The 27,667-nt window shown below is 42.9% G+C and overlaps 1 protein-coding gene across 5 annotated transcripts in view; it reads right to left on the minus strand.

Moving 5' to 3' along the window:
- The window catches only part of PALD1 (phosphatase domain containing paladin 1), a 167,722-nt gene that overhangs the window by 40,800 nt on the left and 99,255 nt on the right, over positions 1–27,667 (minus strand). For all 5 annotated transcript variants that reach the window (XM_058188758.1, XM_058188760.1, XM_058188761.1 and 2 more), the window contains exons 17-18: positions 23,294–23,365; positions 21,522–21,662 (exon numbers count right to left, since the gene is read on the minus strand). In XM_058188758.1, coding sequence (XP_058044741.1) covers positions 21,522–21,662; positions 23,294–23,365 — 213 coding nt within the window. The remainder of the gene's footprint in view (positions 1–21,521; positions 21,663–23,293; positions 23,366–27,667) is intronic.

The raw sequence follows: 27,667 nt of genomic DNA on the forward strand, positions 1-27,667 counted from the left end.
GTACAACACATGGGTGTACCCAAGGAACCCATTAATTCATGTTTAAGGGATTAGCTCAAGTGCCACACAACGTCTGGGTACACAACTGTACTCACAAGAAAGCAAGGACTGACACACAGAAATAACATTTAACATGTGAATGCCAAGGGCGGTAGATTTAGACAACTAAGCACAGACATAACAAAATATTGACTTTAGTAGCATCTATTCTATAGTAACCCAGTGATTACGCCACCTCAGTTTTAATTTTGATTAAATGAAATGCATATACTCAGATTCCATATGTTATGAATCACACGTTATATTATTTGCTCTCAAGTCATTTTTTTACTCTTGAATGTTACACATGAGAGAAATGGGATGGGGATTAATTACAAGTAATTAATAGTAGTAATTAAGAAGGTAATTTCCCAATTATCAGTTGGATGTCAGCGTTCCAGAAAAAGACCCCAACTCCAAGTAAAAACTCCGAAGCAATCATCTTTCAAAGTTCTATTTACTAGGATAGGTAAACTGGCACATCTGGGAAAACCCGAATCTGAGGGGACCGGGTTTTCCCTCAGTAAATCATCCCCTGACTCCGCAGTTGATCACATGCGCCAATCGCCATCCGTCCCATCTCAAGGCAGCACTCCGACCACTCCTTCTCCAGATGCAGGATCAGCCTGACCTTGACGGACAGGAAGAATGCTATCATGTCTAAAGACAACCCCCCTACTAAATCCTCGCTCCTACTCTCCCACACAAGAAAGTGGCAGCACGGAGGCTTCCGGCCTAATATGGCTTCCAAAGCTGACAGGTGTCCCCCGCCCCCTGGAGAAAACAAGACACCCTGGAAAATAAAACAGACAAAACACAAAAGATGGGGTTAACGCCTTGTACATAACCTCTTAACCCGAATCTTCCTTAAAGCATAACAGCATCCCGAAAGCAGCCACATGAAGCTGAAGGTGTTGACACCTAAAAACTTCTTTAAGGATAAGGTTTTAAAGGACTACGTGTTACAGCAATTTTCTAAAGGTGTCTTAACATGCGGGGGAAAAAACTAGTGACTTTGTCTGGTCTTGGAAGCTAAGTAAGGTTCATACCTGGATGGGAAATTGCCAAGGTATCTGAAACTGAACCGGGTACTAATATTTTTTTTTAATAAAAGCATCTCAGAAACAGAGAATAGCAAATCTGTCATGTTGCCAAGAAAGCTATATAAATATGAAGTCACCAGAAGTCAAACTTGCTACAAAAGTGATTTTTACAAAAAAAATTTATTCATGGCCATTGTATTACATGACAAAGGGACAAATTCATACTTGTTACTAAGTGGTTGCAAATCCTAAAACTTGATTGTGAATACTTACGGTAGCATATGATATTCCCACAAATGAACTAATCCAATTTAACTTCAGACTCTGGCTTTTCCGAAGCAAGTTGCAAGAATAGCTACTGAAAATGTTCCTGCTCCTCTTGCTCCTTTAGGGTACAGTTGAGTTACGTTTGGTGCACTTGGTGATGGTGTTAGATGATATGGGGGTAGATGATGAGACAATAGCTATATACAGTATTTGGAACCGAATCTTAGAATGTTTGCAAGTCCCATTCTACAGTCAAATTCCTAATAGCAATAGCAATAGCACTTAGACTTATATACCACTTTACAGTGCTTTACAACCCTCTCTAAGCAGTTACAGCCTATTGCCCCCAAAAATCTGGGTCCTAATTTTACCAACCTCGGAAGGATGGAAGGCTGAGACAACCTTGAGCCTGGTGAGATTTGAACTGCCAAATTGCAGTCAGTTGGCAGTCAGCAGTAGCCTGTAGTACTGCACTCTAACCACTGCACCACTGTGGCTCATAGATGTATAGATGTGGCTCACAATAGTCCTCCAAAGCAGAATATGTTTTCCCTCCATTTTTACTGTGGCCTTACACATAAAAATCTTAAGGAAGAAACAGAGTGGGAAAATGTGGAGAGAGAAGTATGGGTACTATGTGACCGAAAACTGCCTTAGTTGATTTAAGAATTACAACTCTGAGAGCTGGACCATATGCATTCACTACCAAAATCATACGTTTCAATATAAAATTGACTTCAATGTCCATGAGTACAATGCACAGATTATATGCCTGTGTTCCAAAACCGGCAGTTAAATGAAGAATTAAGTATATTCTCCATCTCATAATTGATCATAATGTGGTGGCTAGACCACAGGAGATGATTTCTGCTTTGTGGAGCTGGGTCAACTAAAACAATTATTCTATGCCAAGAAGTTGATGTTGACTTTTAGCAACCACATAGGCCAGGGGTCTCCAACCTTGGCAACTTTAAGGCTTGTGGACTTCAACTCCCAGAACTCCTCAGCCAACTTTGCTGGCTGAGGAATTCTGGGAGTTGAAGTCCACAAGTCTTAAAGGTGCCAAGGTTGGAGGCCTCTGACATAGGCAATATACTTCTCCAGGAGGATCTGTTCCCAACCTGATCTTTTAGGTCAGGGGTGTCCAAACTTGGCCCCTTGAAGAGTGGTGGACTTCAACTCCCAGAATTCCCTGGCCAGCATGAGCTATAAATATGAGCAAGTTGCTGGCTGGGGAATTCTGGAAGTTGAAGTCCACCACTCTTCAAGGGGCCACGTTTAGACATCCCTGTTTTAGGTGTACCCATCACAGCTGTGTCCCTCCATCTTGCTAATCATTTTTATTTTCACTTTTCCCAACCATTACAGAGTTCTCAAAAGAGCTTGCTCTTCGCATAGTGCTGTCTGAAATGTGATTAATTTAAACCTGATCTTTTGTGCCTTGAGTGAAAACTCTGCATTGATTGAACCTATAATTAATTTGTTTCTTTTCTTTATCATCCCTTGTATAAGATATTCTCCAAGAATTAATTAACCGCTAAAAATACAGTTCTTAACAATTTGTGTAACTGACAGTGGCCAGGTTGATATCCTCGCTTTCTGATATTCAGCTCGTATTCATCAATGCTGTGCGATCCAGTGCAACCCAACATTTTACTTCTGTGCTGCACCCTAGGAAAGTGGTTTTTTCCCCCTAAGCATTATGTCTCTTCTCCATCGGTTTCTATTTTGATGTTTCCCGTTCTTGCAGTGGTCATGAGCTTAGTCCAGTGTCGGCGAACCTATGGCACGCGTGCTGGAAGCGGCACGTGAAACCATCCTGCAAAGAATGCGCGGCCTCGCAGCCTATTCTGCGTTCCTGTGATCACATGTGTGCCGGTCAGCTGGCCGTTGCACGCGCGGGAGCGGCAGAACCCGTGGAACCCGGAAGAGTGGCATTCCGTCACACATGCGCAGGCTGGCACCCGACCTTCCGGGTTGACATTGCGTGCATGTGTGATGGCCAGCTGTTCATCAGGCGTCTTCCATGCTGGTATCTGGGTGTTCGGGTGCCGGCTTGTGCGTGCACGATGGACCACCGCTCTTCCGGGTATCGGGGCTCCCATTCATGCAAAGGCCAGTGGGGCCGCGCATACCTTGCGGGATGGTTTCATGTGCCACTTCCGGCACGCAGACCAGCACGCTGGCACGTCAAATGTTTGCCATCACTGGCTCAGTCTTTTTCAGGTTCAGAAAGGAACCAAAATTCTCCTTTTCTTCTTTGATTGTCTTGATCAAAACCAAACACCTTTCTACAAGTGGTAAGGAAATGTTTTAGCAGATTTCTGTTTTGGGGAGCCCGATCTATTAAAAATATGATTCTGTGCCAAAAGATTAGCATTGACTCTTAGCAATTGTTATTTATTGTGTTAGCAAGTTTACATGGCCGCCCATCTTATCCAAGTAATTCTGGGCTATCAATAAACAAACACAACGTAAAATTCCCCTAAATCAGCGGTAAGGCCTGGGGGGGGGGCAGATCTGGCCGGTGGGGTGCTTAGATCTGGCCAGCGGGCCACCCTGGAAACAGCAAAGGACTGGCCGCAGGGCTTCTGCCAGAAAAACGGAGCTCAGGAGGGTCGCAGACGGCCCTCCCGAGCTTCGTTTTCACTGGCGGAGGCTTGCAGGAAACCATCACATCCGAAAAAAGAGCTTAGGAATCCATTTTCACTGGCAGAGTGCTTGGGCCACCATAGGTGCCCCCTACAGGAATGATGCCCAGCTGGCTATGCCCACCCTGGCCTTCTGGAATCAAACACAACCCGGATGCAGCCCTCAATGAAATCGAGTTTGATATCTCTGCCTTAAACAATAAAGAATTTTAAAAAATACGGGTAGTCCTCAATTTACCTCAGCGGAGTCCAAACTTTCTGTTGCAAAGCGAGAAAGTTAAGTGAGTTTTGCCCCATTTTATGATCTTTCTTGCCACTCTTGTTCAGTGAATCACTTGCAGTTGTTAAGTTAGTAACGGTTGCTAAGTGAATCTAGCTTCCCCACTGACTTTGCTGATCAGAAAGCCACAAAAGGTGATCACAGCATGCGTGGGACACTGCCAGTTGTCAAGTGTCTGAACTTGGATCACGTGCACGGGGGACGTGCTGCAGTAGTTGTGTGAAAAATGGTCACTTTTTTTCCCCAGGACCATTGTAACTTTGAATGTTCACTAAACGAATAGTTGTAAGTCGAGGACTACTCATAGTGGACACTCCTTACATATTTGTCTAATGGCAATAAATACATAAAACCACGCAAACCTTACTAACGTTCTGGCCCCAGCACCTGCAGGCAAATGAATCCCCGTAAGATACAGGGCCCACTAAGTTGCAAGGGACAGGGAAAGTTGGTCATTATTCCAAGAGAAAAATGGACAAACAGTGAAGCTGGCTGGAAGAATGGTCCACCGACTGTCCCATTTCAGTCAGTCTTCATTACCCAAATAATCACACCACTGAGTCAATATATGACACTTTCCATTAGGGTGAAGTGAATGGCAATTCTATTTCTCATTGATTTGTAGCTCAATAAAAACACAAAGGAGGATTTTTTTTTAAAAAAAATGCTTACTAGTTGTTAAAAGAATAAAACTGGAGGATTTAATAGGGATATTTTGAGGATAACATCTGAAGCATGATTTCAGTCTCTTAAAGCTTTTTCTTTTTCCTAGCAGAGAACTTGTTGGCTAGAAACTAAAGTTTTACATGTATGTATCAGGGGTGAAATGCTACCAGTTCGCTCCAATTCGGGCAAACCAGTAGTGATAAAAAGTACTAGTTCGGGCGAACTGGTAGTTAAAAAAAGCTACCAGTTCCTCCAAACTGGTATTTCTGACGATCAACTGTGCCGCAGGGTTCAGCAGCTCTGCCGCTAGGTTTAGCTTTCTAGCAAAGCTAAATCGCGCGGCACAGCTGACCCCCCCTCGCTATTCTACTTCCCAAGCCTCCTTTTGGCATGCACTACACATACGCGCACAGCACGTGCATTTGGCACAGCACGCATACGCAGCCAGCGAACCGGTAGCACACCAGTTCAGATTTCACCACTGGTATGTATATCTTTCTACGAAAGGGCTGGAAGCTATCAAGGTCTAAGTGAGGACTTCCCTTCTTCCCTGCTAATGGGGGCCCCTCCCATCTATCACTCTCAAAGTACTTTAGGCAGGAGTCTCTAACCTTGGCAACTTTAAGACTTGTGGACTTCAACTCCCAGAGCTCCTCAGCACTATTTAGCACTATTTAGGTGATCCTGATAAACCTCCAAGTGGCTTCAACAACTCTCAGAAGGAGTGTAAATGACTGCAAGGAATATAAATCCTTTCATTTTCCACCATTCACTCAGAATTGAAGAAGCTTCACGGATGAGAAGCGAAATGTCTTCAAGGAAAAACAAAGAAAGTCCAGTTGCCTTTTGAAAAAACACCTTTGGGACAACCGTGACCTGGATGACTGAGAATCTCCATAGACAGACTCCAGATGCTGAATAAATACTAATGTCTATGCCCATGATGGCGAACCTATGACACGTGTGCCACAGGTGGCACGCAGAGCCCCCTCTGCGGGCACGCCAGCCATCGCCCCAGCCCAGCTCCACCGTGCATGCACAAGTATCTCCTGCCAGCCAGCTGATCTTCAGGTCTCCGCCATACATGCGGGAGAGCGGGGCCTTCCCTGATCTCTGTAGGTTCCACCCTCCATAGGTGTCTCTCCATGGCAGGAATGGTGGAGAAAGCTAGGACGCAATGGGGGGAGAAATTGCAAAGATCGGGGAAGGCACGGAAGGCAGGAATGCAGGAGAAAGCTAGGACACACTGGGGGGAGAAACTATGGAGATTGTGAGCCCCACCCCTGGTACCCCGTTTTGGGCCTGAAAAGCCTCCTGCACCAACCTGGAAGCCAAAACGGGGGCCGGGGCGAGTGCGCAGGGGGGGCATGTGCAGGGACCATGCATGCATGTGCAGGGGTGGGGCGCATGTGCGAGGGCACACGCATTGCATTTTGGGGATTGGATCACACATGCGTGCATTTGTACTCGTGCACATGCGCTTTGGGCACTCGGCACCAAAAGGGTTAACCATCACTGGTCTATACTCTCTTTCTGTTTCAGTGTGATCCAGCAACAACATGTTGTGTCTTGCCCGCTCTCACCGCAGCCAGGGCCTTCTTATCTGCTTCCGAACGCTGAGGAATGTCCTAGTATGCCTCCCGGCCCCAGCCCTGGCTCCATGCCCAGACAGGCTGAGGAGGAGGAAGCACCTCCTGGCCCCAGCCCTGGCTCCATGCCCAGACAGGCTGAGGAGGAGGAAGCACCTCCCAGCCCCAGCCCTGGCTCCATGCCCAGACAGGCTGAGGAGGAGGAAGCACCTCCCGGCCCCAGCCCTGGCTCCATGCCCAGGCAAACGGAGCAACTAGACCCCTCCCCCTCCCCCACAGCATGTGAGCCTGAGGGAGGTCAATTACCAACAGCTGCCGACTGGAGTGACCCTCGCTTCAGAAGAATTGATAGGCGGCGGCGTCAGAAGGAAGGGAGGGGCAGGCCTGGATAAGTGCTGAGTCATGGAGCCACACCCCATGGCCTATATAAAGGATCTGCTTTCTGGCATTCTCTGAGTCAGGCAAAGTCTAAACATATCTTGCTGAAGTCACTTTCTGGTCTCCTGCCTGCCTTGAGGCCTTTGCTAGGACTTTGGCAGAGCTGCCGAGGCACGCCTGATTCGGATTTCCCTGACCCGGCCGTCAGCGGAGGAGTGGGACACGACACAACAAGGCATTCCAATATGGATTACAGGTAGTCCTCAATTTACAACGACTCGTTTAGAGACTGTCCCAAGTCACTGGAAAAACTGACCTATGACCGTTTTTCACACTTACGATTGTTGCAGCATCCCCATGGTCGCATGATCAAAATTCGGACGCTTGACAACTGGTTCTTATTTATGACAGTTGCCGTGTCCCAGGGTTATGTGATCCCCTTTTGTGATCTTCAGAAAAACGAAATCAATGGGAAAGCAAGATACATTTTACATCTGTGTTACTAGCTTAGCAGCTGCAGTAACAAATGTGACAAGAAAGATCATAAAATGAGACAAAACTGCCTCGCTTAGTAACAGAAATGTTGGGCTCTATTGTGGTCCTAAGTCGAGGACTATCTGTGTTGGAGCCTACAGTAGGGATTGTTTTGGGACTATTAGTTTTCTGTCACAGCACTTATTCTTCAAAAACAAGTGCTTCTTTTTAAGTAATGAACTTTACCGTCCTCAAAAGAGGATAAGACAATCAGACAAAAGAAAAAAAATATCTGAAGATACCACCAATACCCTTCACTGTGAACTAAATAGGACTTCAACTTTTTCTTTCATATTTTCTGTTGGCTAAACAACCCAAACTCCTTGAGATAATCCCTCATCACCAAATGCTTAACTCCTCATCTTGATGACAAGTTTCTACTTGGATGTGATAGCGGAAATAATTAAAAATGTCAAAACATTAAAACTATACAAAGAATTGGGATTTAGGAGACGTTCAGAGTTGTTGGTTCTTTGATGCCAACTTCATTCACAGGAATCTGATATAGAGGGGGTCACTTTGAGAAGCCATGCCATGCCACGTTCAATTTTGCAGCATCTAAATATCAGCATTTATACCTTGAATGATTTGAAATTCAGGGAACAGGTGGCAGAAGAGGAAAGGACAAAAAAACAACAACATTCTTTTTCCAAACATCCTTAAACTAATTTATTTCAGAATCCAGACCAGAATGTTTAGCATGGTTGATCTTCAGAAATATAAATAACAGGCACAAAATGATATTTTCCACTACATTCTGGAATGTTATTGTTTGTCTCACCAGGCGTGAAAATTATGCATTTAAGAAAGTCTGGGGTTTCCCCACCCCCACCCCAGTCCCCATTTGCAAATGGCTTGTGTGTTTGACAGGAAAGCCAGGGAAACAATTGATGCTGAAATTAAAATTATTAATGCATCCCAGTGGGAAACCTTTTACAAGGAAAATAACAGAAAAATAAACTAAGCATCTACAGCTGTAGAAAGAACCGTGGGTTTTTTTTTGTTTTGTTTTTTTGCTTTGGATCTGTTTGGACACCCATCGTGCCTGGCTTGTAAGGCACATGTTGATTTCCAATTGTGGATTTTGTTCCTTGACTTTCTATCCCACCTTGTCTTTGAACCATCGTACACATAGAAGGATGTTACCTAATTTTACTTCCCCATAAGTTAAATTGGATGAAGAGAAAGTAACAGATCACACTCATTCAGCAAGCTCTACTGAGTGGGTCTTAAGACTCAATTAAGCCTCACCCAAATCAACCATCAGCCTTGCCTATGGAATGAGTGCATGAATCTCTTGAAGACAATAACAATGCCGCCACTGTAAGTGATGCACTATGAATCATTATCGTGCATAAAGTCAAACGTCAATGATAAGACTTCAGATGAGTATTTGTCTCTTCAGGTACACTGATGAAGCCACCTATCTGTAACCTGTTGGATGACAGAAGGGGAGCCCTAAGTAAAAAGAAAACCATGGCAAGATGAGAATCAGAAGCAGATGGCTTATTTGGGTGGAAAAATCCATTGTAAGCTTTAATCATTATATGTAAAAATGGCTCTGTTTGTGTGTGCGTGCGTGCGTGTATGTTCCAGCATAACTCTGGAATGCCTCAAACAATTTCAACCAAACTTGGTACACAGATGACTTACTCTCTGGAAAGAAATACAATGAGGGTAAGATACCCTTAACACCCCTCGGGGTGTGTGTTCTGTTAAGATACAGCTTGTTGTGCCTTAAAATGGCTTCTACTGGATTGCCTTAAAATGGCGTCTACTTTACCGCACAGTAGAGTTGCCATGGTAACGTCTTCACAGTACTCCACAAGAGGGCTCCCTCTGGTAAGGGGGAAAATCCAAGATTAGAAATTGCATTTGGTCCAGACATTTTCAACAAGGCTTTGATTATTCTTGAGGACAAATGTATGGCCATGATCAATAAAACATAACTGCAACTCGGCCTGCCTGCACCACTACGAGACTGACGTGACATACTTCACACAGATTACACACGAGAAAAGAACTAAAACATCAAACAGCTTAGTACATATAACGCGGACAAGAAACCACTTCTAAATCAAGATCAGAAAAAAGCATACCAAATGATCATGGATCAGCTAGCAAAACAACAAGGTGGTATCATTTTACATGACGCTTCTGGGGGCACAGGGAAAATATTTGTAACTAATTTAATACTCGCCGAAATCAGGGCTCAGGATGAAGTTGCTCTTCCTGTCTAATACAGAATTAGGTTAAATAAATACTCGGGCAACGCCGGGTTATCAGCTAGTTGGAAATAAAACCAACTGCAACTTGGAATCGAACTATGAACAATCATGGAGGCAGCAGTACAAGAAGTAAATGTGCTGAAAAGATTAGGAAAGCAGTGGGCACTCTGAAGGATGATTCAATCAAGGCCACGCCAGTAATTGTTCACTCAATGACACAGATCCAGAAGCTTGTCTTAACTTTTATTTATAGACCATGTGAAAACATAAAGGGTTATCATGGATGATGAAGCAACGCTGGAATGGAGACAAATATCTTGCCCTAGCTCTTCTTTGTCTACGATGGTTTCCTACATTCAGAGAGCAGGAGGCACTGGCCACAGACATATCTTTGGTGATACATTTATACATTTGGACCTCTAGGTTCAAAATAATTAAACATTTTTAAGAAAGATGTTTAGAAATACACTGTTTTCAGTGGAGATCCATGGACTGATGTGGCAGACTTCAAGCTTATTAGTCCTTATGTTTTTTGGCAATAAATGTTTTTTATATGAGAACATCACTATTGTTGTGTCTTGTCCGCTCTCACCGCAGCCGGGGTCTGCTTATCTGCTCCCGAACACGGAGGAATGTATGCCTCCCGGCCCCAGTCCTGGCTCCATGCCCAGACAAGCTGCAGAGGAGGGGGCACCTCCCGGTCCCAGCCCTGGCTCCATGCCCAAGCAGGCTGCAGAGGAGGGAGCATCCCCCGGCCCCAGCCCTGGCTCCATGCCCAGGCAAACGGAGCAGCTAGACCCCTCCCCCTCCTCCACAGCATGTGAGCCTGAGGAAAGTTTACTTCCAACAACAGCTGATTGGAGTGACCCTCGCATCAGAAGATTGGATAGGTGGAGGCAATAGAAGGAAGGGAGGGGCAGGCCTTAATGAGTGCTGAGTCATGGAGCCACACCCCATGGCCTATATAAAGGATCTGCTTTCTGGCAGTCTCTGAGTCAGGCAAAGTCGAACGTATCTTGCTGAAGTCACTTACTGGTCTCCTGCCTGCTCTGAGGACTTTGCTAGGACTTTGGGCAGAGCTGCAGAGGCAAGCCTGATTTGGATTTCCCTGACCCGGCCGTCAGCGGAGGAGTGGGACACGACAACTATCACCAGCAAGCGTACAAGATAAAGTCAAATCAACAGTAGATTAATTATCCATCACACACCAGATGTGCATACATATGGCTAATACCGGTAGTTCTCAACTTACAATCATAACTGAGCCCAAAATTTTTGCTGCTAAGTGAAACAGTTTTTAAGTAAATTTGGCTCCATTTTATTACCTTTCTTGTCATGGTTGTTAACTGAATTGCTGCAGCTGTTAAGTTAGTAACAGATGTAAACTGAATCGAGCATCCCCTTTGATTCTGCTTGCCAGATGATTGTAAAAGATGATCCCATGACCCAGGGACACTGCAACCATCATAAATGAGTCAGTTGTCAAGTGTCTGAATTTTGATCACATGATCATGGGGGGGATGCTGCACTGGTCGTTAAGTGTGAAAAATGATAATTAAAAGTCACTTTTTTCAGTGCCATTGTTAATTTTGAAAAGTCATTAAATGAACTGTTGCAAATTGAGGACTATCTGTACCAAACCTAGCACATCTTGCTTGCTGAATAGGCTAAAATCTATTTGTTCAAATAAGGTTTTAAATGAATCTTCGTGGATGCACATTTGTTGCTCTGCTGGTCATTCTAGTTTTAGCATGTTGGGATTGAATGGTTTTAATTCTGTTTTGTATCCCACACTGTGATTACTATGTGTGGTTATACTGAAAGAAGAAAATGAACAAATATAAGCCGCATGATGCAATTTAGCATCGACAGTAGAGCCTACAGGCAAAAAGATCAGCCTCTATTGCTATGAGTTAAATGTCAGAAACATTTTATCAATAGAGCTAAACTCTTGCTAAGTATTGCAGAGCAAAGCACCTGATGAACTGCAAGATCTTTTTCAGATGTATGATTGTGGATCAGAAATGATCAAAACCTAAAATGAGATCCTGCCTTGATGAGACGTGTCCATTTCCCAGCCTATCTATTGTCTGTGATTATGTATGATTATTTTATATTAATCCAGATTTAGTTCTATTAAATACACCATATTTTTCTGAGTATAAGGCTCACCAGAGTATAAAATACATATTAGTTTTTAGGGAGGAAAATAGGGGGGGGGGAAATTCTGCCTACCAGATATTCATCTGGCTAGCATCCTTAGCCTGGTCAGCTTCAGCATATTAATTCGCTTGCTGGTTTTGAGGTTGGGGCTGGTTGGGGTTAAAAAACAGCTTCTAAAGCACAGCTGATCATCAGAGGGAGCAGCAATTAGAAAAGCAGGCAAATCATGGAAGATCACTTCACTTGCTTTGGGGCTGAAAAACAGCTTCTTGGAAGAAGAAGCTACCGTTGGAAGGAGCTCCAGTGACTAAAGCAGGCAAAGCGCAAAGCGCAGAAGGGGTAAGAGAAGGCAGCAGCTGTTCCAGGTAGCCATTTTGGGCACCATGCATCGCTTTTTAAGCCTCCAAACGTGTCGCGTTTTTGGGCAGTGATCAGCAGCGATGTGCTTTGGCAATCCCCACAGCGTTTGGAGGCTGAAAATGCGACGCACGGAGCCCAAAACACAAACCATTGTTGGTGGCAATCTCTGCAGCCAGGAAGAGGATGTGCGGAGGCCGAAGGGTGGGGGCCAGCGGGTGGGCAGGGTTACATTCGGCGTATAAGACACACCCAAATTTTCAGCCTCTTTTAGGAGGGAAAAAAGTGTGTCTTATACTCCAAAAAATACGGTAATTGAATTCTACAGAATACACATAGCACCACTGCTTACAAAAAGCGAGTGAATTATAAATAGCATAACAAGACGACATATTATTCATTTTATTCAACTTGCTCTCTTTCAAATGGAAAGTTAAAACAACTGCATACACTCAGATCCAAGTTGACAAGAAGCAGATGACGTTAGTTATGAATTATTTTTTAGGGTTTGCTCCCAATGAGCCGCTCACAGTTGGTAATGAGAAACTCTTGTATAATTATGTCTACATTTGTGGGAAGCTAGCAAAAATGGGGAGAGGAAGATCTCCCAAGCTACAGCCATAGAACTCTTCTAATCTAAAAGCTGAATTCAAAAAGGAGAGGCTCAAACAGTCTCAAGTATGTCTTTTCAAAAACAGCATGCAGAGACCCTCTATTTTTTTGGACACCGTCTTTTCTTTTCTTTTTTAACATCCTACGGTACCATAAATTGACTTCCTCATTTAAACCTATCCCAAACGGTAAACATTTTCTAAGTTGTCTGGTTTTTCTTGCTCACTTGCAGACAGAAATATAACTAAAATCGTTTGCTCGGTCCAAATAAAAATCCTATGTGTGTGGAAAAGCTCTAGGCAGCTTGAAGCAACTGTTAAAGCCACTGCTGGGAATCCAATAAAGTTTCTTCCAACTTCTATTCAATGCTCCCGTGTTTGCTCAGCTTCTTTATAGCTTCTTGAATCTCAGCACTTAGAAAGAGATTTCCCCAATACTGGAAAGTCCTTGTTGTTTCCTCCTGTTTCAAATATTGTTGGCATTTCATAACTTGATGCCCTCCAGATGTGTCGAGAATACAGCCCTCATAATTCATAGGCATCACTGTCCAGCATATGGTCAACACAAAGTTAAAAGGCACTAGTTTCGGAAAGCTTTATTAGCGCTAATCCTAGGTAAATACCTGGATTATTAAAGACTTATTATTAAAGACTTCCTGTTAAAGACTTCTTCAGCTTCAACAGCAATAATACAAGAGCAAACAACAGATTCAAACTTAATGTCAACCGCTTCAATCTTGATTGCAGAAAATATGACTTCAGTAACAGAGTTGTTAATGCTTGGAATACACTACCTGACTCAGTGGTCTCCTCTCCAACTCCTAAAAGCTTTAACCAAAAACTGTCTACCATTGACCTCACCCCATTCCTAAAAGGACTATAAGGGGCGTGCATAAGTGCACAAAAGTGCCTACCGTTCCTGTCCTATTGTTTCCTTTCAATATATGTTCCTGTATATAATGTTGTGACAAATAAATAAATAAAATAAATAAAAAGACCTTTCACCCACCCATAGATCCTAGTGGATTCAGGAGCAGAAATACAGTATTAGAATCCATTCTTTGTCTAAAGTAATTTAAGGCCACTCTTTAAGCCAAAATCCCTTTTCTAATGGACTAAATTAATGCTAGTAAGTGCAGTGCTGGAAGACTTTAGGTTAGGGAGAGACGGGAAAAAATCTATTTATGTGGTTGCTGAAGAATCAACACTGCCTTAATGGCACAAACCAAATGAATAAATAAAACTAAAACAAAAAAGAAGAGAATGTATAGAACATTTATGCACACAGACAATTGTGTATATAAATTTGATCAAAGTATTTCAATTAACGATAAGCCATACTTTCATTAATGATAAGCCATACTTCATTGTAACTCAACTCTGATTTATATCAATAAGACATTTATTTGCTTGATGCTTATAATATTAAATCTACAGACCATTGAGCAGATGGAGCCAACTACTTATCTCTCCAATGTTGAAGTCTTTTAATCAGGGGTGAAATCCAGCAGGTTCTGAAACCTTCTGGAGAACCAGTAGCAGAAATTTTGAGCAGTTCAAGAACAGGTAGCAGAAATTTTGAGTAGTTCAGAGAACCGGCAAATACCACCTCTGGCAGGCCCCAGAGTGGGGTGGGAATGGAGATTTTGCAATATCCCTCCACCAGGAGTGGGGTGGGAATGGAGATTTTGCAGTATTCTTCCCCTGCCATGCCTACCAAGCCATGCCCATCAAGCAACACCACGCCCACAGAACCGGTAGTAAAAAAAATTGGATTTCACCACTGCTTTTAACTATAAATAGAATACAGAGAATCGGGGTTTTTTTTGTCCAGATATCAATTTCCATGCGATAGGGATAAAATTCAAGGAAAAATTTGAAAAGTTTAAGTCTTGTCTCAAAAACTGAATTACTCATAGTAATTTTCTCTCAAGAAAAACAATTATAGGACAGCACACACAGATATGTTTAAATTAAGCATGAATGCTTAACCTAATTCAAATTAAAATTCCTCCAAGGGGAAGTAGCTTTTTTCAAAAACACTTTAACATAGGATGTGAAGAATGATCCTTGGAGAAGGAGTTTCCTTTATCCAGTTTTCAAGTCTTTCCTGGTTATTTATTTCAGCTTCAGTATTACAAAATGTTTTGCAATCATCAGGCAAAAATGTAGTAATGAAGAGAATAGAATAGAGTAATAGAATGGAGGTCTTCTAGTCCAACCCCCTGCTTAGGCAGGAAACCCAACACCACTTCAGACAAATGATTATCCAACATCTTCTTAAAAACTTCCAGTGTTGGAGCATTCACAACTTCTGGAGGCAAGTTGTTCCACTGATTAATTGTTCTAACTGTCAGGAAATTTCTCCTTAGTTCTAAGTTGCTTCTCTCCTTGATTAGTTTCCACCCATTGCTTCTTGTTCTACCCTCAGGTGCTTTGGAGAATAGCTTGACTCCCTCTTCTTTGTGGCAGCCCCTGAGATATTGGAACACTGCTATCATGTCTCCCCTAGCCCTTCTTTTCATTAAACTAGACATACCCAGTTCCTGCAACCGTTCTTCATGTTTTAGCCTCCAGTCCCCTAATCATCTTTGTTGCTCTTCTCTGCACTCTTTCTAGAGTCTCTAATTCTAATTCTCTTTCTAGAAAATTAGTGAACAGAACTTGGAACAGACTATCAGTACCGCTATAAATACTTTTAAAGAAGGTATTTATTTATGTACCTTTAAAGAAAGCAAAAAACTCTTAGACTTACAAGAAAAAGAGAAGCGTTCTTTAAAAACGTGGCTGAAAAGGAAGTACCGTATATACTCGAGTATAAGCCGAGTTTTTCAGCACATTTTTTGTGCTGAAAAACGTCCCCTCGGCTTATACTCGGGTCTATACGGCTTATACTCGAGTTTTTTTTTTTTTAAGCCCCTCGGCTTATACTCGAGTATATACGGCTTATACTCGAGTTGTTTTTTTTTCTTTTTTTCACATTTTACCGGACTGAAGCCCTGGCGGTGCAGTGAGAGGGCGGGGCGGGGGAGCCGCCAGCCTTCTCAGCTGAGGGAGGGAGGGTTTCCCCAACCGGTAGGTGCCTCATTTCCCACCCTCGGCTTATACTCGAGTCCCCAGTTTACCCCAGTTTTTGGGGTAAAATTGGGGACCTCGGCTTATACTCGGATCGGCTTATATTCGAGTATATACGGTAGTTAAATTTTCCTTCACCTTCCAGCTTGGATACTTTATGAAGCTGGAATGCTTACAATTACATTTTTAAACTTTCATGTAATGACATGTTTAGCACTGGGCTAGCTTGGATGGCAGAAAAATTGCGTTCCTCCACTGATGCTGAATTATTTTAGGCCTTGTCCATATGTTTACATTGTCTGTCTATTGCTATTGTGTACTCTAGGTCTGGTCTGATTTTAACCCTCCATTCACCACCTAGAGCAGTGATGGCTACCCTTTTTGCCATCGCGTGCCAAAAGTGGGGGGAGCACATGTGCATGCCCACACCCATAATTCAATGCGCCCCACCCCCCACGCATGTGCACGCGACACCACCACCCCGCTTTTGGGACACGATGGCATGGTGGGCCAGTAGGCCCATTTTTTGCCCTCCCCAGGCTCCAGATGCTTTCTTGGAGCTTGGGGAGGGTGAAAACGGCCTCCCCCCACCCCCAAGGCCCTCCAGAGGCCAGAAACAGCCCGTTTCCTGACTTCCGGTGGGCTCAGAAGGCTCAAAACTCAGCTGGCCAGCACACACATGTGCACTGGAGCTGAGCTAGGGCAATGCTCGCATGCCCACAGATGTGGCTCTGCGTGTCACCTGTGGCACGCGTACTATAGGTTCGCCATCACAGACCTAGAGTTATTGTTGTGGAATAGGCACCTATACAATTGGTAAAACAAATAAAATAAAATAAATGAATTTTCCTGCATTCCCTCACGATAGGCTTCTTATCTATCTTGTCAGGATCGCACACTGGCAATTCAATATATTATATATATATATATAATATAATAAAATAGAATAGAATTCTTTATTGGCCAAACGTGATTGGACATACAAGGAATTTGTCTTTGGTGTATATGCTCTCAGTGTACATAAGGAGAATAAAATACATTCATCGAGAATAAAAAGATACCACACTTAGTGATAATCAAGGTTACTAATAAGCTATCAAATCGGACCAGGAAACTAATAAAAACAATATAAATTGAAAGATATAAGCAACATGGTAATAGTAATAAGTGGGAAGAGATAGATACTAGTAAAGAAGAGAAGAATAATTGTAATATAGTCTTAATAAATTATTTGACAGTGTTGTGGGAATTAGTTGTTTAGCAGAGTGATGGCCTTCGGGAAAAAACTGTTCTTGTGTCTAGTTGTTCTGGTGTGCAGTGCCCTATAGCGTTGTTTTGAGGGTAAAAGTTGAAACAATTTATGTCTTGGATGTGAGGGGTCTGTAGATATTGATAAAGATATCGAGATGCGGAAAAAGAAGATAACTGGCAAGGTGCTGATTATTTGTTTAAAGCAGTATTTTTGACCCCTCAATCATACCCTAATTCCAATTGTCCTTTTCCTTCCTTGCATCAGAATCCCAAAGCTTGTTTTCTAGACAGGTAGCCTAGGGCCTAGCCTAATGTTAAGAGTAACCATTAAAACTGGTTTATCATTTCCATTTTTTCACACAGGGAAAGTCAGGTAACAGGACACGGCAAGAATATTCCACAAGACAGAAACAGTTTAAAAAGCATTATATACTACGTGTTGGACTGAATTACACACCTGGTTCAAATCCCATTGTTGCCAACAATTCCATAGTCTTCTACTTACTACATTTTGACCGGTGGCTCAGTGGGTAAGACACTGAGTTTGTTGATCGAAAGGTCGGCAGTTCAGCAGTTTGAATCCCTAGTGCCGCGTAACGGGGTGAGCTCCTGTTACTTGTCCCAGCTTCTGCCAACCTAACAGTTCGAAAGCACATAAAAAATACAAGTAGAAAAATAGGAAGCACCTTTGGTGGGAAGGTAACAGTGTTCCATACGACTTTGGCATTTAGTCATGCCAGCCACATGACCACGGAGACGTCTTCGGACAGCGCTGGCTCTTCGGCTTTGAAACGGAGATGAGCACCACCCCCTAGAGTTGGGAACGACTAGCACAGATGTGCAAGGGGAACCTTTACCTTTACCTTACACCCTTCTAATCTTCCTAGCTCTTTTAGATTTGTAGACTCATGTATGTATGTTTATGTGTCTGTGTGTGTGTGCATCTGTGTGAACATATATAGCTTGTTTTAATATAATACAAATATTTTATACTGGAAGATTTTTCATATTTCTCTAGACTCTGGTGTCTTTTCTATGCTTTTTAACTGACTGTAGCTTGCCTTCTTTATGCTGCTCTATGACCATCATAAAGATAAGATTTGATTGTTGCCATGAATTCAATAGGAAGCTCTGAACAATTGACCATTCTCTCAGACTTAGCATCTCCACCTATACCTGCGGAAAGGGGGAATATTTAGAATATGAAGAACTAACAAATAGTTAAGGTTTTTTTAAAAGCATAAGATAATATACACAGGAATAAGAACGTAGAAATAGAATATAAAGGTAAAGGTAAAGGTTCCCCTCGCACATCTGTGCTAGTCGTTCCCGACTCTAGGCAGCAGTGCTCATCTCTGTTTCAAAGCCGAAGAGCCAGCACTGTCCGAAGACATCTCCATGGTCATGTGGCCGGCATGACTCAATGCCAAAGGCGCATGGAACACTGTTACCTTCCCACCAAAGGTGGTCCCTATTTTTCTACTTGTATTTTTTATGTGCTTTCAAACTGCTAGGTTGGCAGAAACTGGGACAAGTAATGGGAGCTCACCCCATTACGCGGCACTAGGGATTCGAACCGCTGAACTGCCGATCTTTCAACTGACAAGCTCAGCGACTTAGCCACTGAGCCACCGCGCCCCCTAAATAGAATATAAGAATACTTTATAGAGTAAATAAGAATAGAAATAGAAAACAGAGAGTAGAATAAGATTTATATTTTGTATAATAAAATAGTGTTACGAGAAAAAGTCTTGTCTGGGTGCCCATGTTGTACTCCCTATTAAAAAAAAACCTAAGACACACAACCAAATATACTGTCAAAGTCTTATGTCAATCAACATCTGCTGTAACTATCAGCAACCACAAATTAGAGACAGAATGTCAAAGTTAAAAGAGAATCCAGAACAGGTTCAGGCAACCTACCACTCCTCGGATGTCTGGATGCTAATTGCTTACCCTGATCACTTTTCAAAAAATGACAAAAGTACCAAACTATTTATAGAAGAGATACTCTTCTGATATTCCTGAACAGAAATGAAAAGGTGTTTGTTTTTCAGAGCAGAGGGTCCATAAGGAATGCTGGCAATGAAAACGAAAAACATCAGGGTGATATAACACTTGTGGCGTCCTGGGTGGTCTCTGAACTTGCTTGTATTCTTGCAGATGTTTCATTACCCAAACTAGGTTACATCATCAGTGCTAGTAATAAGTGCAGTTTGCTGTCAGTTTTGCTGCACTCCTTACTAGCACTGATGTTGTTACCTAATTTGGGTAATGAAACATCTGCAAGAAAATAAGTAAGCTCAGAGAGTACCAAGGACCCCTCATGCCAACCCTGGGCTACAAATACTTGCAATATTATTTTTGTTTTAATGACATAATTCCTAAATAACAAGCAGAGAATGCTTGATAATTTCCTATGATGGCTTGTGAGGAACATGTTTGCTATTTTGGAAAATTTCAGCTTTCTTTTTTTCCTCATCATATGGGAGAGGGTTCATGCAAGATCAGTGGAAAAAAGATCAGTCCATCCATCCATCCATCCATCCATCCATCCCATCCATTCATCCATCCAATTTATCTTGACAACTTGCAACCAACTGGTGTTATAGAATATATACAATAAAGTGGCTTACCGTATTTACACAATAAAACCAGAATACAGAATCAAAATAAAATTAATTACGAACGATAGCCAGGAACAAATAATATTAGATATGCATTCTTTGTGAAATGGGATATATTAAAATTGCCTGCGCCTTTCTGACCAAGGTAGACAAGATTCAGACACAGTGACAACTGGATTTAAAATGATGGTTTCAATGTCCTGTCCTGACTTTGTAGCCGCAAGGAAAATATTTGGCATTCGAACCTGACATCTAGTGGTATTTTCCACACATTACATACACTTTATACTGTACTACAGATGTATGCAAAGCCACAGAATTATGTAAATAGTTGTCTACCTTATACATTGAAACTACATCAGGGGTGAAATCCAGCAGGTTCTGACAGGTTCTGGAGAACCGGTAGCGGAAATTTTGAGTAGTTCGGAGAACTGGCAAATGCCACCTCTGGCTGGCCCCAGAGTGGGATGGGAATGGAGATTTTGCAGTATCCTTCCCCTGCCACACCCACCAAGCCACACCATGCCCACCAAGCCACGCCCACAGAACCGGTAGTAAAAAAAATGTATTTCACCACTGGGCTACATTGAGGGAAGAATGACAGCAGAAAATGTGTCCAACTGAACACTGGTTTCCATTTAAAAAAAATACAAGAAGAGTCAGAGAACAGTCAAAAGGAGAGGAGAAATGATGTATTGAATAAAATTAAAGGAACAATAGGAAAGATGAGCATTAGGGGTAGTCCTTGAGATACAACTACAGTTGGGGCCAGAAGTTCTGCTGTTAAGCAAGGTGGGTGTTAAGTAAACTGCACCCAATTTTACGGGTTTTTTTTGCCATGGCTGCTTTTTTTCAGATCAACAGTGTTGATTCATTGGTTGCAACAGGAATTAGCTAACCAGCTTGTCACGCAAACTTGATGTCATGGACCGAGAATGAGTGATTGGCCCAAAGTCATCCAATCAGCTTTCATGCCAAAGGTGGGACTAGAATTCACAGTCTCCTAGTTTCTAGCCTGGCGCCTTAAGCACTAAATCAAACTGGCTCTCTATTTAGAACAGAATATAGAGAAACTAAATGGTTCAAAACTTGGAAAAGAGAACACTACATTTGTATATTAGCATCATATTCATTTAACATGTGTAAAACAGATCAGCAGAAATAACTGAGGGAAACATTAACAACTTCAGTTATGGTTATGATAGCAACCTCAAGGGCTGAATAAGGAATATCCCGTTGAAGGTGAAAATTCAAACGCCACTCCGCTGCTCAATATTTTAAAAATTAACATTAAGTCAATAGGCACTACCCACCAATTGAAAAGAGAAAAAGCTAAAAAGATGACCGATTTCCCCTTCTTAGACTCATAAACTAACAAGAATGGTGACAGTTGCCATGAAACCCCAAGAGGCCACAACACCTCCTCTTATTTTTTTTATTTTTTTATTTATTTAGTCAAACACAACAATATATATAATTATAAGCATGAAATAACCACACAAAATGAATACAACCAAAGGGAACATTAGGACAGGAACGGTAGGCACGCTGGTGCTCTTATGCATGCCCCATAGGACCCATTTTGGATCCTTCTATGGCAGCACTCCAAGACATTCCAATTATACATGGTTGAGTAAAGTCATATCACACCCACATCTACTTAGTGGTCTTAAGAGCCGACTGGACCAGAAGTGAGTGAAAAATTCATAAAATGCACCCAGTAGTTTCCTTCCCCTCCTCTTCTCTCCGAGGTCAACCTTACCTGTCTATAAGTACTAATGATGATTTCCCTCAGGTGGTAGTGCATCGGCGTCATCGTTTCGCTCACTGTGTCCAATGCCATATCGACTTCCTTCTTCATCCGGTGTCCCTCTGGCAATATCTGAAGCATTTTCATCACCACCTGGCAGATTAAGAGCAAACCCTATAGCTGATGATGAAGTTTTTCTCTTATGGACTCACTTTTCTCATGCAGGGACTAAACACTCAGCAAAGAAAACGTCTCCAGCAGATGTTAAGAAACACAGTTTCTCTATGAAGGCAAAGTTTAGTACTTAGATACCCTTATATCGTAAAACAAACAACAAAACCCAACATAAAGAGACCCGGAGATGTATATCTCAGTGTTTCTTCAACCTTGGCTGCTTTAAGAGGCATGGACTTCAATTCCCAGAATTCTTTGCTGGGAATTGAAATCCATGCCTCTTAAAATTGTCAGCTTTGCTGGCTGGGGAATTCTGGGAATTGAAATCCATGCCTCTTAAAACTGCCATGGCTGAGAAACACTGGCGTATCTGATTTTGCTGCCTGATACAAAACCTATCCCTAAAAATCTCCAGGTGCAGTGGTGGGATTCAGCCAATTCGGGCTAACTGGTACTTAAATTGCTGGCTGGCCCCTCCCCTCCCCTTCCAGGAGTCCCCACACACCCACTTTTGGCTCCAAGGTAAGTGCAGGGACATCTCCTAGGCCCAAAACGGGGCACAGGAGGGGTAGGTGCGCCCTTTCCCCCGCGGCCCGTTTTCACTCCCAGGCGGCTTCAGGGAGGCCTCCAAGGCCCAAAACAGGGCACAGAGGGGCATGCATCCCCCGGCCCATTTTTGCTCCCAGTGGGGTGCAGGAGACCAAGTGCTATTAGCGAAATTCATCTGCTCGGCTTTGACGTGTGCGCACACATTTTGTTCATTATCTCGTTCTGAGCATTAGGATGCATAAAAAAATGCAAAGGATATATTATTTTGGCTAACTTGCTAAGCTTTGCTTGCATACGTTCTCTAAATGCTCTTGTTTTTTGCTGTGATGTTAATGTTATTCATCATTTAAAAGCTCCTTCCTTCCTTCTTTCCTTCATTCTCCCCTTCTCTCTCCCTCCCTCCCTTCCTTCCCTTCCTTCCTTCTCCCCCTTCCTTCCTTTCCTTCTTTCCTTTGTTCTCCCCTTCTCCCTCTCCCTTCCTCCTTTCCTCCCTCCCTCCTTCCTCTTTCTTGCAACTGGCCACTACTTTTATATGCGAGAAGCCCACAACTGCCTAAAAAAGGGAATTGTGCAACTATTGATAGGATGCCACTATGAAAGTAGCAGAGTAAATCCTATGTAAAAACTGCTCTGACTGCTTAAAATATTTTTAATTTTGGCCTATCAGAACACAAGCCAGCTTACAATTCGTATCAATGCAACATTTCAGGTTGGGCTGTTTTGTTCAAAGCTGTTCAAGACGGCGTCTGTTTCATGCACACTCCCACTGTTATATCAAAATACATTTTACTGAATAAATCACAAGAAGCAGGGTTGACATGAAACTTAAATCAATGCATTTATTTATGAATGTGAAGGTTCCCTGCTGGAAAAGCATTATATTAAGAAAATACAAAGCATGCATTAGAACAGGGGTCTCCCACCTTGGTCACTTTAAGACTTGTGGATTTCAACTCCCAGAGTTCCTGAGCCAGCTTTGCTGGCTGAGGAATTCAGGGAGTTGAAGTCCACAAGTCTTAAAGTGGCCAAGGTGGGAGACCCCTGCATTAGAAGACACCAACCTCAAATTCTCCTTTTGTGTACTTGGCATCCGGCACACTCACAATCTCATCCTCCATGATCTCAGGGATTCCCTGCAACAAGAAGACAGGCTTAGCCTCGATTTTAAAGCTATGAAAAAGCTAAAACAGTGGTTTCTCCTTTAAAGAGTTGGCATATACCAGGGGTGTCAAACTCAAGGCCTGCGGGCCAGTGGTGAGTTTCAAAAATTTTTACTACCAGTTCTGTGGGTATGGCTTGGTGGGTGTGGCATGGCTCGGTGGACGGGGCTTGGTGGGCGTGGCAGGGGAAGGATACTGTAAAATCTCCATTCCCATCCCACTCCAGGGGAAGGTTACTGCAAAATCCCCATTTCCTCCCAATCAGCTGGGACTCAGGAGGCAGAGAATAGATGGGGACGGGGCCAGTCAGAATTTTTACTACCGGTTCTCCAAACTACTCAAAATTTCCGCTACCAGTTCTCCAGAACTGGTCAGAACCTGCTGAAACCCACCTCTGCTGCGGGCTGGATCCTGGAAATAGCAAAACACCAGCCCGTGGTGCCACACATCTCTCCCCCCCGCATCCTGTTTTCAGCCTGGATGGCCTCCTGCAGCACTCTGCTGGCCAAAATTCTGCGTTTTCGGCCTGGACAGCCTCCTGCAGCACTCTCTTTTGGCTGGCAGAGTGCTGCAAGAGGCCATCCAGGTCGAAAATGGGGGACATGGGGGTACGTGCGGCCCTCCTATGCCCTATTTTGGCCGGCAGGATGCTGCAGGAGATGTCCATCCCATCTCCCCCACCCTTAGACGGTCCGCAGAGAACTACAATGCTGATCCGGCCCTTAAAGAAATCCAGTTTGACACCCCTGGCATATACAATGTAAGAAATATACTAAAACCAGGATTGCCAACAATTTTGGGTGACTCTTTTCTCTTTTGTGTGCTGATTTGTCACAATGCATTATTTTGCAAACCACTACATCTTTCAGCTTTCAAAAAGCTTTTGATCACTGACAAATCATTTTACAGGAATCCTGTCCCAAAGTGTATTGGTTAAGGCACTGAATTAGAGACCGGGATATTAACATAATAACAGAATTATTAACAGCTTTAATTGCAATAATACAAAAGCAACCAATAGATTTAAACTTAATGTCAACCACTTTAATCTAGATTGCAGAAAATATGACTTCTGTAAGAATCATCAGTGCCTGGAATACTTTACCTGACTCTGTGGTCTCTTCCCATAATCCTAAAAGCTTTAACCAAAAACTTTCTACTATTGACCTCACCCCATTCCCAAGAGGACCATAAGGGGCGTGCATAAGCGCACAAACGTGCCTACCATTCCTGTCCTATTGTTTTTCTTTTCTTCTTCCTATATATATATATATATGCTTATACCTCCTAATATTTACTCATATATATGTTTATATACTATATAATCTTTTGTATGATACTTACATATATTGCTATGACAAAATAAATAAATAAATAAGAATTGGAAGGGACCTTGGAGGTCTTCTAGTCCAACTCCCTGCCCAGGCAGGAAACCCTACACCATTTCAGACAAATGGCTATCCAACATTTTCTTAAAACTTTCCAGTGTTGGTGCATTCACAACTTCTGCAGGCAAGTTGTTCCACTTATTGATTGTTCTAACTGTCAGGAAATTTCTCCTTAGTTCTAAGTTGCTTCTCTCCTTGATTAGTTTCACCCATTGCTTTTTGTTCTACCCTCAGGTGCTTTGGAGAGTAGGTTGACTCCCTCTTCTTTGTGGCAACCCCTGAGATATTGGAACACTGCTATCATGTCTCCCCTAGCCCTTCTTTTCATTAAACTAGACATACTGAGTTCCTGCAACCGTTCTTCATATGGTTTAGCTTCCAGTCCCCTAATCATCTTTGTTGCTCTTCTCTGTACTCTTTCTAGAGTCTCAACATCTTTTTTACTATATTCTAAGATCTAGTGCTACCTTAGACACAGAGCCAGCTGGATAAACTTGGGCCAGTCATTTTCTCTTTGTCCTAAGAAACAGGCAATGGCAAACCACTTCCAAAACAATTTCCAAGAAAACTACAGGGACATATCTAGGCAGTCATCAGGAGTCAAGACTGGCTCAAGAACCAAATACAGACATACACACAAAAAAGCAACATTTTACATCCCCCTCTCTCCCAAGGAACCCCACAGGACTACACAGGATTCTGGATTTTTTTCTTAAGTGCACATGGCAAATTTTTTAGGAAAGTTTGAGTCTAACATGAGAAGAGTATGTTCCTTCAAGTTGTAGCCAAGGGTGTCTTTTCTTCTCTCTCTTTTTTTTTTTGTCTACTTCCAGGACGGATCCAAATTCTTTCCTTGCACCAACCTGATCATAATGGCCTTGGTGTATTAAGGTCATTGTCATTTAGGACACCTGTCATTAGGATATGATGTTGACAATAACAGCTTTTAGAATAATGGGATGGCTGAAAGAGTACTGTTACGGTGCGCTGAAGGACTGGCAATGTTTTAGATTGTAAATGGCAGAAAGAAATGGGAATAATTCACTTTAGAAATATAGCCACTATTTTTCTGATTATGTGCAATTCAATAGGCTGCCCAACTTCTAAATAAACCAGGCTTATACCATGTTTATAAGGGATGCGGTAGCTCAGTGGTTAAGACACTGAGCTTGTCGATCGAAAGGTCAGCAGTTCAGCGGTTCAAATTCCGAGTGCTGCGGAACAGGGTGAGCTGCCGTTACTTGTCCCAGCTTCTGCCAACCTAGCAGTTTGAAAGCACGTAAAAAAACGCAAGTAGAAAAAAAAGGAGTCACCTTTGGTGGGAAGGTAACAGTGTTCTGTGCGCCTTTGGCATTTAGTCATGCCGGCCACATGACCATGGAGTCGTCTTCAGACAGCGCTGGCTCTACGGCTTGGAAACGGAAATATGCACTGCCCCCTAGAGTCAGGAATGTCTAGCACATATGTGCGAGGGGAACCTTTACCTTATACTGTGTTTCCCCGAAAATAAGATAGGGTCTCATTTTCTTTTGACTGAGCCCCCCCCCAAATAAGGGCTTGGCCTTATTATCAGGGGTCTAATTATTTTGGGGGTGCAGGAGGCAGCGAGTGTGGGACTGGATGTCCCGTCGCTGCCGTCACCTCCCCTCCGTTCTTTGCGCCAGCTGAGCGACTCAACACGTCCCACCCCACCCCAATGGCAACAGCTGCTTCCCCTGCTGTCTCTTTATCGAGAGGGGTTGCAGGTGGGGCGGGGGAGAAGCAAGACGTGTGGAGTGAGACGTGGTTCCCCTTGCCGTCCCTTCTCCCCCCCTCACTGGGCATGACAGGGCTCCTGCCCCTCGCTTAGCCACCACTTTAGGGATGAAATTTGGGGGTGGCAGGTAGGGCGGGTGAGAAGCGGGACGCATGTCTTACCTTTCCAGCCCGATTGGGCTTATTATCTGGACATGTCTTATTTTCGGGGAAACACGATAATCTAAGGATCAAAATTGGCTTACTGCCAGACTGTTAACAAATTAGCCACAGTTTGCCGAGTTAGGATGAAGCAACAAGACAAAGGTTGATCAAATTCCAACTCTTCCTCCTAGCTATGCCATAATAAAGAAAACGGCCTTCAGCTTGAGTCTGACATTTTTAAGGATAGAATAGACATGATAATAGACAAAATGCTTTTATCCTACAATAAGCAAGCATTTGTTCTGAAAATAAAACAGCTCAAGTTGTCTTCTGGCCAGAGTTGAGTGAGCTATTTTCTAGGGACCTCATTGAAGACCACCCTGGACGTTTTCACAGAGCTCAATTTCCTGGGAAGTCTGGACAACCCTGCCTTGATTTAGCCCAGCTTGGAATATTTATATTAAAATTGTGGTCCAAAACAACAATTAAACACAAGCACGCATATCCACATTGCTTTTTAAAAAAATAATTCTCCCGTTTAAAAAAAAAAAAGAATTCAACCAGAAAAGGAAGCCATCGTATTTCAACATGGAGCAATATAATCACAACTAAGATAAGGTCTCTTTTGGAGATTTGTCTTGTGTTGCAAACATGAAAAGCTTTTTTAAATGATTGATGAAGAGACAAATATGAATTTGGAAAGATTAGGAAGCTCTTGCTATATAGTTTCTCAGAGGGGGATCACAAAGACTGCCAATATGTCATATTTTATATGTATTTATTTCTCTCCCAGACATGCAGCTCCCAAAGTAGTGTGAAAGATTAAAACCCCTGACCCAGCTTTGAAATAATGTCGGATCTAATATCCTTTGCAGTAGGATTTCATTCAAGATACAAAGTCCCACTTTCTACATAACTCTAGACCACGGGTGCCAAATTCAAGGCCCATGGGCCGGGGCCACACTGGAAAGAGTGACAGTGCCTCTGC

Source organism: Ahaetulla prasina, chromosome 6, assembly GCF_028640845.1.
Source record: "Ahaetulla prasina isolate Xishuangbanna chromosome 6, ASM2864084v1, whole genome shotgun sequence".
In the NCBI taxonomy this organism is placed as follows: domain Eukaryota; kingdom Metazoa; phylum Chordata; class Lepidosauria; order Squamata; family Colubridae; genus Ahaetulla; species Ahaetulla prasina.